Source organism: Halictus rubicundus, chromosome 3 (genome assembly GCF_050948215.1).
Source record: "Halictus rubicundus isolate RS-2024b chromosome 3, iyHalRubi1_principal, whole genome shotgun sequence".
NCBI lineage: Eukaryota > Metazoa > Arthropoda > Insecta > Hymenoptera > Halictidae > Halictus > Halictus rubicundus.
The window spans coordinates 3301850-3320579 of record NC_135151.1 but is presented as its reverse complement, the minus strand read 5'-3'; the positions used below and the strand labels follow the sequence as shown (position 1 = coordinate 3320579).

The 18730-nt window shown below is 45.9% G+C and overlaps 1 protein-coding gene across 7 annotated transcripts in view; it reads left to right on the top strand.

The window, feature by feature from the left end:
* Prosap (SH3 and multiple ankyrin repeat domains prosap) overlaps positions 1-18730 on the top strand; it is a 353559-nt gene that overhangs the window by 328215 nt on the left and 6614 nt on the right. For 4 of the 7 annotated variants that reach the window (XM_076784861.1, XM_076784858.1, XM_076784859.1 and 1 more), the window contains 10 exons: positions 5116-5935; positions 7994-8229; positions 8896-9072; positions 10267-10477; positions 12549-12750; positions 13131-13440; positions 13977-14170; positions 14309-14470; positions 17935-18235; positions 18592-18645. In XM_076784861.1, coding sequence (XP_076640976.1) covers positions 5116-5935; positions 7994-8229; positions 8896-9072; positions 10267-10477; positions 12549-12750; positions 13131-13440; positions 13977-14170; positions 14309-14470; positions 17935-18235; positions 18592-18645 — 2667 coding nt within the window. The remainder of the gene's footprint in view (positions 1-5115; positions 5936-7993; positions 8230-8895; positions 9073-10266; positions 10478-12548; positions 12751-13130; positions 13441-13976; positions 14171-14308; positions 14471-17934; positions 18236-18591; positions 18646-18730) is intronic. The other 3 variants (XM_076784864.1, XM_076784863.1, XM_076784865.1) reach the window with 3 other exon arrangements.

Sequence of the window (18730 nt, the reverse complement as noted above, 5' to 3'; positions counted from 1 at the left end):
CTGGTTTTTGTTTTGTTTTGTTTTTGTTTTTTTTTGGTGTACATAATGTATCATGATCGTTCGTAACTCGTAATATTTTGTGCGTGTGTAATATCTATATATATACATACTTATCTCTGTGTGTGTCCAGTGCTGTATGACATAAGTAAAGGAATTGTAACCAGTCCGGTGGGTTTCTCCTTTTTGGTGGTGATGGTCTTGTAAGACGTCGAGCAAGCATCTTTTGTAACATGATTACACGCGGATTAACGGCCGAGAAGTTTGACCGACTGCTTTCCTTTTTTGAGTAACCGACGATAACGTATCTATTTGGATCGTCGTCGAACGACCTCGAGCCTGTCAGCGTGCATTTCAACGATCTTTCGAAATCGTATCGATTTAATTCGGTCGTTATACAGCAGATCGACAATCGTGATCGGATCGTCGCAGTTTCGATCGGACAGGCTCGATGTCGCTCGAGCAAGTTGATTAGTAATGTTTGGTAGTTTCGATATATTGGCTCGTCATATAAGCGAGGCTCCTCGGGCTTTTGGATGCTCATGGTCGACGAGCGAAGCCGCTTATGCGATCAGCTAATAGTTTGTGAGTATACGCGCGCCGTCCTGGGCCGTTGGAACTTTGTCGGAGAATGATACACACGTTCCAACGACTCGTCGCACTCTGTGGAACGATCTCCCGAAAACCTGGCCGGAAATCGGTAATACTGATCGCTGGTGCAAATCGTGTCGACGCGATTTTAATAGTAGACACAACTCGTGCAGCACTCGTTAGCGCACTCGTCTCGGGAAGAAATAATCTTGCAATTAATCCTGGAATTGTACTCTTTCAAGAAACACATTTTCCGTCGAGTCGCAATGGAAATGATTAGACTGTGGATTTTTGTTGTATCGACATTAGAACAAAGACAACATTTTTCTTCTATAAGAAATACCATTTTGCACGCATCACATCGGTGTAGAAAGTATTTTATGCAAAATAAAAAGTGTCAGCATTAATCGCAACCTACCGGGGCTACTGAAATATTTGTTTCTTTGGTTAACCGTTTTGAAAAGTAGAGAATAATGTACGTTTAAATTCTTTAAATATTTCCATCGTTCTCGATTTACTGATTTTTGTCGTAAATGGCATAAAGTCCGCAGACTGTCAATCGATTGCAAAGAAGCAGGTGCTTATTTTCACTATTGTATCGATGCATAAATCGTTCGACGAAACTCTGAGTTGCGAATTCTGGCCAGACACGGGAAGTTTGCGATCATAGTGCGTCGACGGCAGGTTTGGCGATCACTGGTGCACATGCTATGTCTGAACGGGAGATACGAAGACCGTCGAGGCACATTGTATCGTACAAAACGGATACAAGCAATCTCGTGGTGAATGCGTGATTTGAAGAACAAAAAAAAAACAAAAGAAATAAAATAACACTTTCTGCGCGTGCTTCTCACCGCTTTCTTGTACAGTGACCGACGACAAAAGAACGCGTTCCGATCCGTCGTTGTTCTATCGACCCGTGAACCGAACGATCATAAAACCGTGCGACGTTTTCTGCGCGCGTGGTTTGCGTGTGGCTGCGTGCGTGCGTGGGTGCGTACGTCGACGGCTTGTGCGAAAACATTTCTGCGGCGATCTTCGCTCCGTGAAACGCCGCGCCAGAACCTCGAACGTTGAACGGACGTCGAATTCCCGCTCGGAAACACCTAATCCCCCTGTCCATGGACCAAAACCGCTGAAATCTGCATGAACTCTGATCATTCGTTATAGCGAGCTGGTCTATCCTGGATTTCCACCCCTAACTGCCGAGGTGTTCAGTCCCAGAGACTAGTAGGTTTCGATCGCATTTATTAGAAAAGTGGTTTCAGGGATCATGAGCACTCGTTTGATATTTTCGTAGACTTGACATAAGGGTTTATCGAAATCCAACGTTCTTCATCCACTTTGCGCGTACATTTCCGCGCGCGGACATGACGACGCCAATCGAAAACACGAATGCAAAGAAACGGGATAGGTACGAGTACAGCGAGGTAAAAAATGCAACTTTCGTTCGAAAAGTTTTCAAAGTTTGCCCGTAGAAAGTGAGTTGGCTGGAGTGCAAATAAAGAAAAATTGGGGCACGCAAAGTCAGTATGTACCTCGGCAGTGGATGGGGCGTTTTTGGTCGGGAAACAATCGGGAATAAAATCTAATAAACTCTGAAAGCCGCGGCAAACGATAGACCGTTTCTCAAAAAGAAATATCGCGAAATTCCATCCAGAAAACCATCTCGCCGAGTGAACCACTCGAAAGAGACCGGGAAAGTCAGTGTATTTGTTCCATGGACGAAACGAGGCACGCGATACTGTGTGCTGCAGCCTGGAAATCAAGGTTCGTAACCCTAACTCGAACGGGATCGATTTACCGAGATTGGTAACCCGGTTGACCCGCTGCGATCTTGCGAATTGACACGATTTTTCGCGAACGTGTTTCCCAGAGATTCTATTCACAAAAATCGATCAAACAGTTTCATTCATTTTGTTCATTGAAGCGATCGATGCGATTAATAGACAAAACCATCGAGATCTAGAACGGTAAGATTTACGGAATCGACGAATGCTTCGTTAAAATAATTCCGAAAAATGAATGTCTATGTAGCCCTCGTAATGCAGACAATTTTTATTTTCGCACAAACATCGGCAATAATCCAGTGATTAAGAAAAGTTGATGGCTTTGGTAACGAAGTCTCCACCTCGCGCGATAATCCGGTTAATTTCAGTATTAATAAATGAATACACGGTGGCATTGATTTTACGACAACCACTTATAAGCAATTTAATGCAGCGCCGGTCACCGGTGACCCCCAGGCAGCATTCGGCGCGTTAACACGGACGGCCGCGTCTTAAAATCGTAATTGTTTCGAAAGTTACGATCAATTTGAGAGAACTACTTTAAACGCCGCCGGGTCGGGAGGATTAAATCACGCGACAGCCATAAAATTATGGTTATTGCGTGATTTTGTCGCTGGAATCGGCCCCGCTCGTGGACAACGCTAATCAATATTTTACGATTACTACTTCTACGTCGTTTATTATACATGCTGTGCTTTTTATATTAATATTGGTGGCCTATTCCAGCGACAACTTCATCACGGCAACGCTATCGTATTCCCCGTGAGTCGCGCGTGGTTCAAAAGTGGCCCGGAGTCAGTTAGGGGATACGTTTATAGGGTTCCTTCGTGTAATTAATAAGCGAATCAAACTGTTATTACTGCATCGTTATAAACGCGAGAGTTCTTATGGCTTCTATATCAGATATAAACGCACCCGTACGAGTTTTACAGCTCTCGGTGCATCGATTCAACCGCGAGAAACCACTTATACCGATTGTGTTGAATCCTGATTCAGGATCGTGCCGTACATTGTCTAAATTCAGTCACTCCGTTCGCACAGAAAATTTTCGCGGGCTAACGTGAATCCTTCTATGATTCCGGGGTAAGTGCTGAACGGTCAAACACAATTTTCTTCCGTGCCCAGATCCCACAGGATAAGGTCCCGATTCTTTTGACGGAGGTATACATGGTCAACACTCTTAAAACGCGATTAAGGGGGCCGGCAGGCATTTGGCCTTGACTGTCACGCTATGTTACGCTGTGCCTTTTTTTCTAGACATTTTACGTCTTAAATAAGGAAGTAATCAATTAAAAATGCATACCACCGTGTTTGTATATGTCTTTGCTACGTCTGTCCAGAGCCTTTTTTTCGATGCGAACACTAAAGCTCTCGAAATTAAGAGGATCTCTCTGCAATATACGTATATGAACTTGCAAAGGTCAAAATCTTGACAAATTGACGCTTCAATATTGCAATGAGCAGTTTAAAAGTGGTCACTTGTGTTTCCTAAAAGTCCAATCTACGTCTGCCCAGAGCCCAAATTGCGAATTTCTACCTCATCGAGGAGTAATTTGTAATATTCGGCAGAAAACTCGCTTTCTGAAGCAAGTATGACGTCACAAGATGGCTGCCGCAGAAAGATTCTCTTAATTTCGAGAGATTTAGTGTTCGTATCGAAAAAAAGGCTCTAGACAGACGTAGCAAAGATATGTATAAACACGGTGGTATGCATTTTTAATTGATTACTGTTGATTATTAAGGTACATTCACATTCAACATGATTCATGAGAACGCTACCATGTTGGAACAGCGCCATCTGGGAGATGTGTGACGTGTGCAGTCGAGTAAAAGAAATGTATGCGTGAGCCTCGTGCAAGAACCTCGTTTGTAAAGTTAATACTAAAATAAACCAGTTGTTTGTAGAATCTGTTAACCACGCTTCTTTTATTTAACAATTACTTACTTACTTAAGATGTAAAATGTCTAGAAAAAAGGCACAGCGTAACATAGCGTGACAGTCAAGGCCAAATGCCTGCCGGCCCCGTTAATTCGCACCGTATCATAAGAAACTCAGAATTGTAAAGTCAGAACAAATTAAATTTAATTACACAGATGCAAATCGCAATGCGTGCTCCGCGCTATGCGAAACCCCGAATTAGCACAAATCAAATTAAATTAAATTCGATCACGAATCAAATCGCAATTTCAGCTCTGCGTTATTTGGAAGTCACGTTGTGCGAGTATCGCGATATAGGAGCGTTTGCTGACCAAATCTCCGACTCTCCCTGATTATGCTTGTGTCCACCGAGAACTGATTAACCGTTTACCATTCGAAGACAGTTCCATTTAGTCTCCCCGTTCAATACCTCGCGTGAGCCAAGACCCTGTAAAGCCTTCGAAGGCTAAGGAATCGTCTCGGTGGTAGCCATTGATTTCATTTAAAACGCGTTGGCGCTGACACGCTCGTAACAAGTGTCCTCGAAACCACTTTTATCGGTACTCCGGATTCTACAATGCACCCGGTCGAAATGGTTAACCAAGCGCCTGTTCGAGTTAGCAATCGGTTACGATCCCTGGGTAGAACCACGATAATCCATGAGAGAAAGAGAATGCTCTACGATCGTAAACAGATCCAGCCAGAGGGTTGTGATCGGTCCCGGGCGAGGAGGATGCGTCGAGACGCCTTCGGGGCGCGCCTACTTGTAAGGCTAAGTAATCCTTTCTTTACTTAACCTTGCAACCCTCGATTTTCCAGTACCGTTTAAAGGGCCGCCACGCTACAACCCGAAACGACGGTCGGTGGCGTTCGCCGGCACCTCGACGATGACGACGAGCTGCTCGGCCAGTAACTTGGGCACGCTGACCAGGATACCGTCCGCGGATCAACAGCACGGTTCTGGTGTGACCGGGGTCGGTTCTGCCGGCTGCGGCAGCCTGACCAGAACAATCTCTGTGGAGCAGTACACGACGACCGGCGTGACCTCAGTCACGAGAGTACCGTCCGCGGAGCAATACGCCGTGGCGGCGGGTACGCTGACCAGAGTACCGTCCACGGAACAACAGTATCCATCCACCGGCACCTTGAACAGAGTACCGTCCGGCGAGCAATACGCGAGCCCGAGCCCGATCCCTCACGTGAGCTCGATGGCGACCGGTACCCTAGCCAGGATATCCTCAACCTCGTCATCGTCATCGTCCTCCTCGTCCTCCTCTTCGTCCACCTCCTCGTCCTCGTCGGCCGGGGAACAATACTCCGCGAGCCTGGCGACCGGCACGCTAACCAGAGTACCGTCCACCGAGCAATACCCGACCGGTACGCTGACCAGAGTACCGTCCACCGAGCAGTACCCGAGCAGGACCACGCTGTCCTGCTCCGGAGGTGAGCAGTACGCGAGTACAGTCGCGAGAACACCGAAGGACTCGCCCCGCCCCACCCTCCGCCGTGTACTGCCGTGTACAGACCTACAGAGAATACCGTCCGAGCAGCACGTACCCGCCAGACAGGCCGACCAGAACGGCCATCGGATCCCGTCGGACTACCAGAGCCCCAATTCCATGAGGGACCCGAACGCGAGGTAAGCATAAACTGTCTTTGCGAACCCTGACTAACCAGCTCGGATGACACACCGCCGGGAAACACCGTCGCGACGCGGTATACTCTTCGACTACCCGCCACCGATCTGCCTTGACACCCGGTCTCGAGTACCCGGCCTCGTACCCGCCTCTTGATACACCGGAGTGCTCGCGCGGATGCTAGTCGACGTTTCATCTCGTTCGTGATGCGTGGACGGGGAAATGACCGAGGCAAAAGTTACGTAGCTTCAATCCTGGATGTGTTAATCTTTTGTAAAGATCAGGCTCGAGATATGTCGATCCAGAGATGTATTTTGATTGTACTTAACGGTGTCGCTTAAATTCTCTGCAAAACTGCCCACTTTTCTTATCCGGGCTTATAGCAAAGGTCGTAACCTTTACTCGTAACCTACTTGTTGCACATGAAAATGCTTCGGACGAGAGTTCTTAGACGTTAACTGATACATGCAATGTGATAATTTGTTTTTATTTCAGTTTTTTTTTATCGAGATACGAAGGCAAGTTTTTGTTTTACAATGTGTAATATTTAAATATTATAAGGATATCGAGTGCTGAATGTCCTCAAAGGGTTAAATATTGTAAATTGGTTCCTAGAGTCAGAACTTCTTCCTCTCTCATTTCTGTCATTCACTCGTCGACTACGAGGAAAAAATGTAGGCTAGTGTATCCGCGCCAACGTCCGGTGTATTGGTTCGACTAACTTCTTGATTCGCCTCGCCGAGTATTCCGAACGAAAATCGCATCCTCTTCGAACGAATCTCCTCGTTTCCGTCTCGCGCGGCGGTTAAGCTCGTCGGAGGCACCAGGACGCAACCGAAACTGGTTCCTCTTTGCCATCGACTCTTCTGCAACTGTTCCCGACCCAGTTTTTCTCAAAGGTTCTAGCTCCTGAGACGAAATTCGGCCGTCAATTACATGCATTTATCTCGCAAAAACTTCGAAACGTAGTTTGGAGAGTCGTTAACCCTTTGCACTCGAGCGGGAACGTAAATCTAGACAGCAACTTGCATGTCCCCTTCAAGAAGGACTAAGATCGCTGACAGTGATGGTACTTACAAGATCTACAATTTCTCTTTCCCGAATTCTGTAAAATTCAACTTAAATTCAATTAAACTTAAATTATTTATTTCCGTAAATAATTGATACACAAATGCATTCAAGTTGCTGGTAGGTGAAAAGAACCCCAGCAAAGTCTCCGAGTGTAAAGAGTTGATCTGGTCAGATAAACAGACTGTCCCATCTTTGAGAAATACGTTCGGAGACGTTGACAGATTCATCCGAACTTAGGAGTCCTTAAGTCGACTTAGGAGGAAGTCCTTAAAAATCCAGGCCCACTTCCTCAGGGTAAATTAAGATCGATCGAAAGACGACTGTGCCACGAGTGTACTTCAACGCGACGATATAGCGAAGCCCAACAGTGCCCGGAGCATGGGGTCTCCATTTCTTCGAACAGCTTCAAACAGCTTCAAACTTTCTCGAACCTGGTGCAGAAATCGTCACCACAATTTCGCCATGCTTTCAACCAATTTGAAGCTGGAATTTCCTAAACGGTTTATACTTCATTCGTCGTAACTTATAGCCGCAATCGCATGCGATCACATTTAATCAAGTTTGACGAACGCAGTATAAATAGCACGAAGATGACGCTTAGCTATATCGTCTCTGCGAAGTATGCTGAAACTATGGCTGCGTTCTGAGTCCTCCATCGAGTCAGACCGCTACCCGAGCGGCTCCAAAGCGAGAGACCTTCCGGTTCGAAAGGGTTGCACTGTTTGCGCGCTCGGGCGCGCGCGCAATCAATTCGCGAATGGAACGTGTTTCGGGACTGAACCGGCCTAACGCGTTGAAGCAAAGACAATTTACGCTGATCTCGTGAGATTTGTCGAGCAAACAGCCAACCACGAGAAAAGGCGCGAAAGAAAGAACGAGAGAGAGAGAGAGAGAGAGAGAGAGAGCGAGAGAGAGAGAGAGAGAGAGCGAGAAAGAGCGCGACGCGGGGTTTCGACGGTCTATATACGTGGTTACGCTCCCATTTCAAGATTACCAGCCGTCACCGCCGCGGAGAACTATCAGAACATAAGAATGGAGGGGCTGACGAGGCTGCAAGAACACCGGCTCGAGCTGCAACAGCGTCTCGACATGCACAGAACGATGGAGATGCCGCCGTCGCCGTCGCCGAGCAGCAGAAGTCTAGCTCCTTTCAGCTCGGCTAGCTCGAGCCTGTCCGAAGGCAGCAATCAACCGTCCGGCGAAGATTCCGCCAGCATCGTCACAGGTATAGAAAACAGGTTTATTTTCTACAAAATTTGCCTCTCTCTCCTCCACCGGGTGAGACAAAAAAAACGAGAGAGAGAGAGAGAGAGAGAAACGAGACAAAGAGAAAGAGAGAGAGAGAGAGAGACATAGAAGAGACGCTGAAGAGACGCTGAAAGCTCCACCGAAGATCCTCGGGATCTTCGAAGATCTCCTCGCGCGTTTCCCAATCGCGCAGGACGAAATCTACGGATATGTGAGAGAGAGAGAGAGAGAGAGAGAGAGAGAGAGAGAGAGAGAGAGAGAGAGAGAGAGAGAGTGAGAGGGAGGGAGAGAAAGAGAGCAACAGAGAGAAAGAGTATTTGCGTGTTTGGCATGAGACTCGTACGTCGAAACCATCACCATCCAGAAGCCAGGCCAACATGTTCGCGCGACAATTCGCGACTTCTTAACGATCCTCCACCCGTAGGCTGTCTTAGCGGATGCAACATCATCAGCAACCTAGACTCCTGAACCGTTCGGAGACGGGCTCCTTTTTTCTTTGTTCCTTCGTTGTTTCTCGTTGGCTTCGTTAGCGTTAAGGTAGCCTAGCGTTGCATGACGTTCACCGCTCTAAGACGATGCGACCCCTCGACCGACGAAACGATGGCGCAACTGTCTCTCAGGCCTGCTCTCCGTGAATTTCTAGACAAGAGTCTCGGCGACACAGCCTCCGACGTGATCAGCGACAGTTCTGGAGTCGGAACCTCCCAGTCTGATACCACCAACTCGCTCTCGATCCCAGGGACCACCGTCGTTTGCGTCGAGAGCTACAACAGCGGCATCCTGGGACACCTGAGCATCAATCAAGGGGACATCCTCGAAGGTACTGCCACGAACAATCGATATCCGTCGAGACGCGCGACTCATCGTTCCTACCGTCCCTGACAGAAACTGTTCGATCTGACGAGTTGCCGCTCTGTTCCACGTTATAGCGCTCGTTTCATTCGCGCAACTATCGGCTGCAATCCCTTGCCATTTCACTGTCTACCTTGCCACGATGATTAGAACCTTCAGGACCCTTAACACGAAGTCTACCGACCATTGAAAGTCCGACTACAGTGAATTCTCGTTACGAGTCAGTTGCGCCGATCTGGTGACTGACTCTTAGACGAAATCTGAGGTTATCGCCGAGCGTCGCATTTGAAATACACCGGGCACGCTGGAAACCTAAGAGTCATATCCGTCTACAAGTCATGAAAGCCTATGACTGTTAAGCGATAGTGACAACAAGACTGAGAAAATGTTGCACGTAGCTCGAGAGACGGCTCTCGAGCTTCGGCCCCTCACCGCGTTGGTGTGGGTAGCTCCACTGACTCCAAATTGTAAGGTTGGCACTGACTCGTAATGAGAATTCACTGTATTTCACGTTACTTCGTAAAAATAACGAGAACGTTCCTACTCAGATTGTTAGCTACTTTTCTTATAATATATGCGCAAAGAAATGAACTTGTTGAATAATTCCTTACAATCTCAATGATCGTCAATTCACACATTTAGGACCCGTCAAAATGACATCGTAGTCCACCGCACCTGGAGCAATAATTTGGGACAGAGACAGCAACGTCAGAAAAACTATACCAAATATAAAACTATGTACTATCCACCGGAATGTAACGATGTAAAAATAACAAAAGAAAATATTTGTAACTCTGGGCAAAATCTATGAACTGACAGAACTGGTCCGAAAAACGAGACGGTCTTCGATCCTATAAGGCGACGGCCTGCCCCGATCAGTGTTCACATTCTCACCGCTTTGTAAATCGTGTAAATAAACAGTTTCATTCGTCCATTCATATCATACGATTCACGTGAACGACTTTCATCTTAATTCTTTCTTTGCTACGTGTTTGTCCAAAGCACATGGTTCGGATACTCTTTTTGCTCAGGGTCGGTATTGGGTTTTGAGCGGAACGTCCCCTCAGTGTGCTGCTCGTGTTTCTATACCGTAGTGCATTGCGAGCGTTCCAATGTTTTTCTGATCGCAACGGTATGGTTTTTGTTTCTTTATTTGGAACAGTGACGGGCGCTACCGATTGCGGTCTGCTCGAGGGTGTCCTCCGGGGACAGGGTACAGGTCTGTTCCCTGCCCACTGCGTGCAGGAAGTTAGGCTACGGCACACTAACATCCCGTTGGGCCCGCAGCCTGCCAGCCAAGGACGAAATAGGGTGCTGGGACGCAGAGAGTCGCAGCATAAGTATTTCGCGACCGCCCCCAGGCTGAAGAAACCGTGAGTAACTCCTGTCTTGCCTCCGACCCTAACCTTGAATCCGCCTCCCTCCAATACAGTAAAACCTCGATTATCCGAACAAAACAGAGAGCCATAAATACTCGAACAATAGAATAGTTCCTTAGTTACAGTGCTAGATTCAATCACAATTAAAGGCCAAAGGTAGTCACGTGACTTTTGCATAGTCAGCAGGTGGGTAACTGCGGTACAATTTCAGACACAGACTTAACACTTTACCGATCGGTACCGGCTGAACCTTCTGCACACTTCTTACCGATCGTTCGATCACAATTACTTTCGTGACACCGACTCTGTTTCGGTTGCCGTGTCAACCGATTAAGGGAGTATTTTACTAGGCATACAAAATCAGGGAAATCACATTCTGTCACCAGATTTAATAAATTAACAAACTAATAAACTAAGAAACTATTAGGTTACCGGTCGGTAAGCGCCGGGGACAAAAAGCCGATTAATAGGCTATCGGTCGGTAAAGTGTTAAAATCCGTCTTGGTCTTTATCCGACGAGTCTTAAGTCAGTAACTAAACTTGTCACATTTTTTGCTCTGTATTATCGATATTCAGAGTTGTGCTAATTCAATAACGTTGTAATTCAATTGTACATTTGAATTACATTGTATGTCAGTTATATTGTAATTCAACTATGTCATAACTCAATTAAATAATTCAAACCTTTCAATTAATTCAATTACTAATTATTTTAATCGGATGTATAATTGAAATACAATATCATTAAAATATTTCAATCAGATGTGTAATTGAAATACAATATAATTGAAATACAGCCAGAGTTGTGCTAATTCAATTACGTTGTCATTCAATTGCACATTTGACTTACATTGTATTTCAGTTATATTGTAATTCAACTATGTCATAACTCAATTAAATAATTCAAATCTTTCAATTAATTCAATTACTAATTATTTTAATCGGATGTGTAATAGCAATACAATATAATTAAAATACAGCTCTCCAAATTATGTATAGCCAGGAACTTTGAAGAATTCCGTCCTTATTCATAAGACGTAACGCTATTAACGTAATTACTTTGTAATTATAATTGCAGGAGTAATTCAATTGTAATTCTGCACAAGTCTGATCGTAATTCGCAATTAATTTAATTTAATTATAAAGTATTTTGTAACTGTACTCCATTGCAATTACGAATTACATTGTAATTTAATTGAATGAAGATGTCAATTATAAATTACAATATGATTAAATTACATTGTAATTCAATTACTTTGTAATTATAATTCCTGGAGTATTTCAATTGTAATTCTGCATAACTCTGTTGATATTATGAATTCTAACCCCAGAAATGTGCTTCAAGTTTTTGGCTTTATTTCGCAGAGAATCAAGACAGAATATAGTTCAATTTGTAGCTGGAGATATTTTCTAGCGCGTGCTACTCTCGATTTCATCCAGAAAACTCGTCCAATGGCATAAAAATTCTTAGATTCCACGGCATGCACGTCGTCAACTTTTAGCCTACTTCTAACGCTTATATTCCCAAATATCTGCATAATCTCGTCAGATCATGACCGGCGCGCGCTAGATAGAACCTTCCTCTTTCGAATGAGCCCTTTCCCAGCGAAAAATATTCTCATATAAGGACGAAAAGTTGAGGCACGTAAAACCATTTTTCGCCGATTTTTGTCGGTAACGTGGTCACTCTACCTTATCGCGAATCTACGGAGTCTTGGCTCTTAATTTGCACAATAAACAGATCAGATAATCGAGGACCTGCATATACGAAAAATACGTTTCCATTTTGAATCGTGACTTTCGTTCGGATTATCCACAGAGCCTGTAACCTCTGGAATAGTATGATTCCTTTTATTTCGCTTTTGTCTTACGGTTTCCAACGTGGTATTTCTAACGGGGAGACGTGGCACGCGATTCGTCCGTGACAGTCGTAACCGTAGAAATTTCAATCAAATCGAGCGACTGCTAATTTCCTGGAGCATTGGTTGCCCCGAGTGCCTAACGGATGCACGCCGTTTCAGCACGGTAACACCGTTATTCAATCTAACACACGATGCGTTTCCAGAGTGACGTCGGAGCCTCGCACCGTGGTGTTGCACCGTTCAAGAAAAGGTTTCGGGTTCGTGCTGCGAGGTGCCAAGGCGACCTCGCCTTTGATGGAGCTGACGCCGTCGGCCAGGTATCCCGCCTTACAGTACCTGGACGACGTCGATCAAGGAGGAGTGGCCGACCTGGCTGGTCTACGCAAAGGAGACTTCCTCATTCAAGTATATATCCGCTAACCTCCTCGCTATTACCAAATACAGTGAATTCTCGATATATGCCAACAACACGGGTCTTGCCAGCGACATATATCGCCCAGGAGACATATCCCTCTCGAGGCCTCTCGAACTTCGGGGCCCCTCACGGAGTATACCCCGTGGTAGTGGGGATAATTCCGCGACGTTCATCGTCCAGGCTTTGGCGACATATACAGAGGAATCACTGTATAGTAGAGAGTTTCCACATTGTCCAGTTGTCGAAGCTACACAATTTTGCTTTGTGTGGCCCACACTCGTTTTCGTCAACTAGACAACATGAAAACGATCTATAGAGCGACTCTGTTGTACGGTTTTGTAATACAGGATGTTTCCTCTTCGTTTTCCAGATCAACGGCGAGGACGTGACAACGGCTTCCCACGAGCACGTGGTCGATCTGATCCGGAAGTCCGGCGAGCTGGTCAGGATGACCGTGGTCTCGCCGGTGATCAGCCTACCGAATTCGCAATCGGCAGCCATTTTGCCAACTAGTCAACCCATTCAGAGACAGTACGCGACACTGCCGCGTAAAGGTAACAACAACGTGGTGATCGGCGGCACTCTCGGAAGATCGCCGGCGCCCATGCCACCCCGAAGAGATCCGAAGACGACGCTCAGCGTAGGCCGGGCGCGGGCAAGATCGATGGTCGCAGGATTAGGTATGGAAAAAAGACTCTCCCCTAACCGATAAACCTAACAAACCACGAGTCGAGCTCACTGTCCCTGCCTCGCAAGCAGTGTTGCCAGATTAAGACTTGTCTTCCACTCTACTAATATAGAGAATCTACTTTACCCCTTCTACGACGCCATTTCCCTATTCCCTGGCGGCGAGTAGCCCCACGCTTCCGCCACAGAACGGTCACGTGACGCGATGCGCGCATTTAATTCGCGTTGCGTCTGCGTCTGCGTCGTGACTAACCCGGTTACGGCAGAGAGAGGGTAACTGTATTCCCCTCAAACCCCCCTCCACTCCTCGTCCGGCGATAATGCTAACAAGAAGTGAGCAGTCGGTAGGTAATGTGTCAAGCTGTAAGAAGTGTATTGACGTTCATAAATTTGTTTAATCTTTATCACGTTTGCGCCAGCCATTTTTATTAAAAGTGCATAAAGATCCACTGATAGAGGTTTAACGTAATTTCTGTTGTATGGATGTAACGAGATTGCTAATGATGGGTTATTGTTATTTTCACTGCAGAAGGTGGCGGGGAGAGGGACGATCGTGACGAGATAACGTCGACAGGGGCGAAATCAAGTAGCGCGGAATCGATACACCTTCCTCAGCAGCCGTCTACTGGGCCGAACACCGGGCAGAACACACCTGTGCAACCTCGAACGGCCAGCATCCGATCGCGACCGACCTCCAGCAGGATCACTGCCGCGGAACTGGAGGTACCGAGAGAGAGGCACGAAGCACGGATCGGTTGCTCGATCGCGAACCACGCGCTTCTTGTTCCTCCTTTGAATGGCAACTGCACGAACGACACACACACCGAGGCTTCTTCAAGCTTTGTCCTTACTTTCTTCCAGGAACTATTTCAGCGGCAGCAAGGTAGCGCCAGTGGTCAGTACAGCTCGTCCATGATGAGCTCTCACTTTCAGACTGGTCAAGCTACCAAGTCGCATCCATCCTCGCCTGCTAAGACCGGCAGGGTATACGCGAGCGTAGCGGAAATGAAACGCAAAGGCAAAGTAAGAACACAAGAGAACACCTCACACACCTCACACACCTCACACCTCACAACCACTGTCACGCTCGAAATACTCGATTCTCGGTGTACGGTAATGTCTCGATATATGTCCAAATTTCGGGACCAAAGCATCGCTTGTACCGTATACTCGAACGCAATCAATGACAAAACTGTGTGTGTACTTTTTTTAACTATTTTTTTTTATGAAACCTTTACCAGACATTTTACCGATTGGTGGTACTAAATACAACTTACAATTAGCGAAGCGCGTTCTGATAATGAGAGGGATTCGAGGATAATAGAGGTTCGGATAATCGAGGGTTTACTAATATCGTCAATTAAACGAGTCAACGTGGTCCGAATTGTATCGTGTTTGGTATCATTCTAATCGGACAAGTGTCGGGATTATGCTGGCAAAAGTATGGCGACAAAAAATAATTAAAAATTAAGATATATCGAGACATCGTTGTACACTTTTACTTCTTTTATCTATATTTTCTGGTCTGCCTGAACTAGATCTCCGGCGACCCTGTTCGCCACGGTATCCGCAGAATTCCAGCGTAGATTGGTGTAATAGCTGTAGAGTTTGGGCTAAGATTACCAGTTATCAACAGTCTTTCGTTGTTACTAATTGTTCGTTTGGGTAGACTGCGCCTTTTTGGGTCGGGCTTCCCTCGCTCGGCGCTTCTGTCGATTATTCACCTTTGGCCTGGTTTCATTTACCTCGGCAGAGTTCGCTAATGGTGACTGCGCTGCGGAAATTTATGCAAACTCGCGCGACAATTTCGTTGACCACCTCGTCTACGAGCTCATCCACGTGACTCATTCGTGTACCTCTAAAAATGAATTTTTAAGCGAATCGTTCATAGACAAGAACTAGCAAAGGCTATGATCAACCTTGAGTCTTTTTCTGATTAATTAAACTACTCGGACTTTGCGTTTATACGGTTGCTGGTGTACAGAGTATATTAAAGTTCCCCTTAGAAGTACATTCCATATTTTTTCTTTTTTAAATATTGAATGAAGATATAAATATCACGTTATAACAGTAGCTGAACGAATTAAAGAGTGCCCGTGAATCAAAGACAAGACCCAATCGAGCGAAACGATTTCGAAGCCAGTTTGTTAGGAAGCGATTAAAGAATCCCGCGGCTCAAAGAAGACGCATAAAAGTCCGCGGTCTAAACGACAACTAATAAAGCTCCGTGATGATGCATGCTCCGGGGTGATGGTGGCTGTTTTCACGCATGTGTGTTGTAGTTTTCTCGCAAGCCGGCACGAGTGTACGGCAAGGGGCGTTCCTGGTACGAGAGAGACAACGAGGACGACTTATATTACTGATCGAAAATACTTTGTTTCTAGCGCGTCCGTGACTTGCATGATTCCAGGTGACTAAGTCATTTGCTAATGAAAATCCGATGCTCGAAAGGGCATCGGGTATCTCTCACCTTCGGCTTTATGAACACGCCTCGCAGAAACTAACGATGTGTACCCGTGTAACGAACATTGTAATTACTTTGCTTTCGCTTTTTTTTCTTTTTTTTTTTTTTTTCTTTTTTGCGTGACCGTGCCGTTTCACAACCTGCACCTGCATCTGTAACTGCAAAACGCCCGCAAAACGAGGCTCTAAACGCCTCGATGGTACGACTGGTCTTGCAATCTCACTGCAGCTTCGCGAAAGCTCCAGAATCCTGAGCTTTCGTCCTCTGACGTAATGTAACCCTCGTTTGAGCCTGGAAGGACCGAGAAATTTGATTCATTTGATCCAATTTATTGCACTTCCGCTCAGTGAGGCAAATTTTGCATAAATTTTCTCTTTTAGAAAAATGACACTGTCCTATAAAAATTGGACACCTGATATTGCATTAATTAAATTTCCTTTAGATTGTGCTGATTTTAAGCTGAAGATCCAGTTCGAAATTGTTTGCTCCGCACTGGTTTCTCGTTAATTTTCGGTCCTTCTCGGTGTGCAAGCCCCCTTAAACAAACGGGACACCATTCTCCTTCTACGAGTACCAGCCTTTCGTAATTACACGCGGTTTCGAAGTATGTATTTATAGAGATTAACGGGTGTATCGGTATTGGTACGTGACGGTGAATCAGAATGTGCTAACACGTCCACCGCCGCAGCTGTTTGACAAGACTACCTCAACCGTGTCGGCTCTAGAAGTGTTAGGCTGAGTCACGAATAACTTCCGCTTTCCTTTTTCAATTAATGTCGGTCAAAGGCATTGCGTTCGCTATTAATCTGCTATACAAATCTGTGTACCATTATCGTGCCGAAACATCGCGCCGTCGAGGAGAAACCATAAATCGGCGGAACAACTGCGGGGGCTCTTTGGACTCGATGTTTAACACGTTAACTGCAAATTGGCATTGATCATGTTAGAAAATCAATTACCATTGGAATCTATTAAACTTCGTTAAGATTTACAGGATCTCGTTCAGATCGACAAGGGGCGAGCAAGTTATGAAAATAATTGGTATAGTAAATCTGAAACTGTTCAGATTTTGCGCGACTTTTATGAGCAGAGACACGGCAGTTGACGAGTTAGCATCGAGTTTGATTAGCCTGCGGTTAATTCGTTTCCCGAGTACTGCAATTTTCGCGGCAACTATTATTAATTTCCCGATCGCTGTAATCGTGGTTATTTATGACTCAATCGCGACACCATAATTCCGTCGAGCGATACCGCCATTTAGCACATTGAATGCCGCGCGTTGCTCATTCACGAGTGACATTACTCTTCCCATCTGGTCTACGAACGACTTTCTATTGCCGTGTATTCGAGTAAATCAAACTTTATTAGAATACAGAGCGGTTGACATTCTGCGGACTTTATGGGGGCAGCGGACGTGTTAACCGTCGATACTATTTCATTCTTCCTTAACGATCTTCAGCTACGTTTCCGTAGAAACTATTATGGCTATAATAGCTATAGGAGCGTCGATGAGAGCGTTGATAAAAATTGATCACACGCTGAACGTCGCTCTGCTTTTAAACTCTTTCCATTATATAAATCAATAGAACACATTCCTACGTTTTACTCTCGTCATCGCTCTGATGGTTTATCGCTGACATAAACGGACCGTAGAAACCCATTCGAATATTTCATAATTGAAAAAGCGTTCACATCGAAGCAACTGTCAGAGCAACGCTTAACACTTTGACCGGCCACCCAGCGGTCTAAGAAATGTCATGAAAATCAGAATAATTTATTGAATGAAATCGATATCGAAATTCAAAAGAATAGCTCTCTAAGCTATCAAGCTTTTGTCGCAGCTTGGACAGAAAAGTACTGTTAGTTCCAGGGTGAAGGAATAGTCTGAGCGAATAGTCCGCTTCTTTCTCCGCTTTCCGTATCGATCGTGTAAAATTGTAGTGCTAGTCGAGCTGTTGTCTTCGTGAACGCTGACGACGATAGCGAATCGTCCACGCCTATTCAACGGGTCGTCTATTTCCAGTCGAACTCGAGAGTACGTTTCTTCGGCGGCCTGGGCGGTGGTTCCGACCTCCACAGAGATTTCCACAGCACGCCGGACCTGAACATGCAGGTGCAGTCGTCTATACTGGCTCCGAAGGGGCATAGGAGCCAGGAGGACGTGAACGCTATGAACGGCAGAAACGGACTTCCACCTCCGAACCATCCGCCGCCACCACCGCCGGTTGGACAGGTAGTCAAGGTGAACGTGGGCGCGAACGTGCCGGACGTGGTCACGCCGGCTTCAGTCTACGACAACATGGCCCACATACAGCAAGTCAAAGGTACACCGTTCTCCGCTAACCCCGCAATCTCCGGGTAACTGTCCTGGACAGGTCCAATCGCCTCGAACAATAGTCAGAGAGCGTGTACAAGCGAGTCGATCTTAAAACTCCACAATCCTCGAGTACCTGAAATTTCAATTGTCTGCGTCAATTGCAAGAAAAGGGAATTACTTTTGACGTGTTTTTCATATTACCAGTGCAATTTTCTGTGTGCTCGAAGTCTGAATCAGCTTGACCCTTTGAGAACAAGGATCTCTCCAGGACTGTGTACCAAAGTCTCGAGTACTAGGACAACTGAGAGACATGTACCGATCCTTTGTCTCGCACGTAATTGAATTATTTGTCCGCAACTGCAGGAATTAGATGTGCAAACCAGATGCCGTCGATACGTCGCCATTCGTCCTCAAAGGGTTAGTGAGATTGATAGTATAAAGTCCTGCTTCCCGAGTGATCGAAAGTTTAACACGAAGGGGGATAGAAAGCGACAGTTATCCG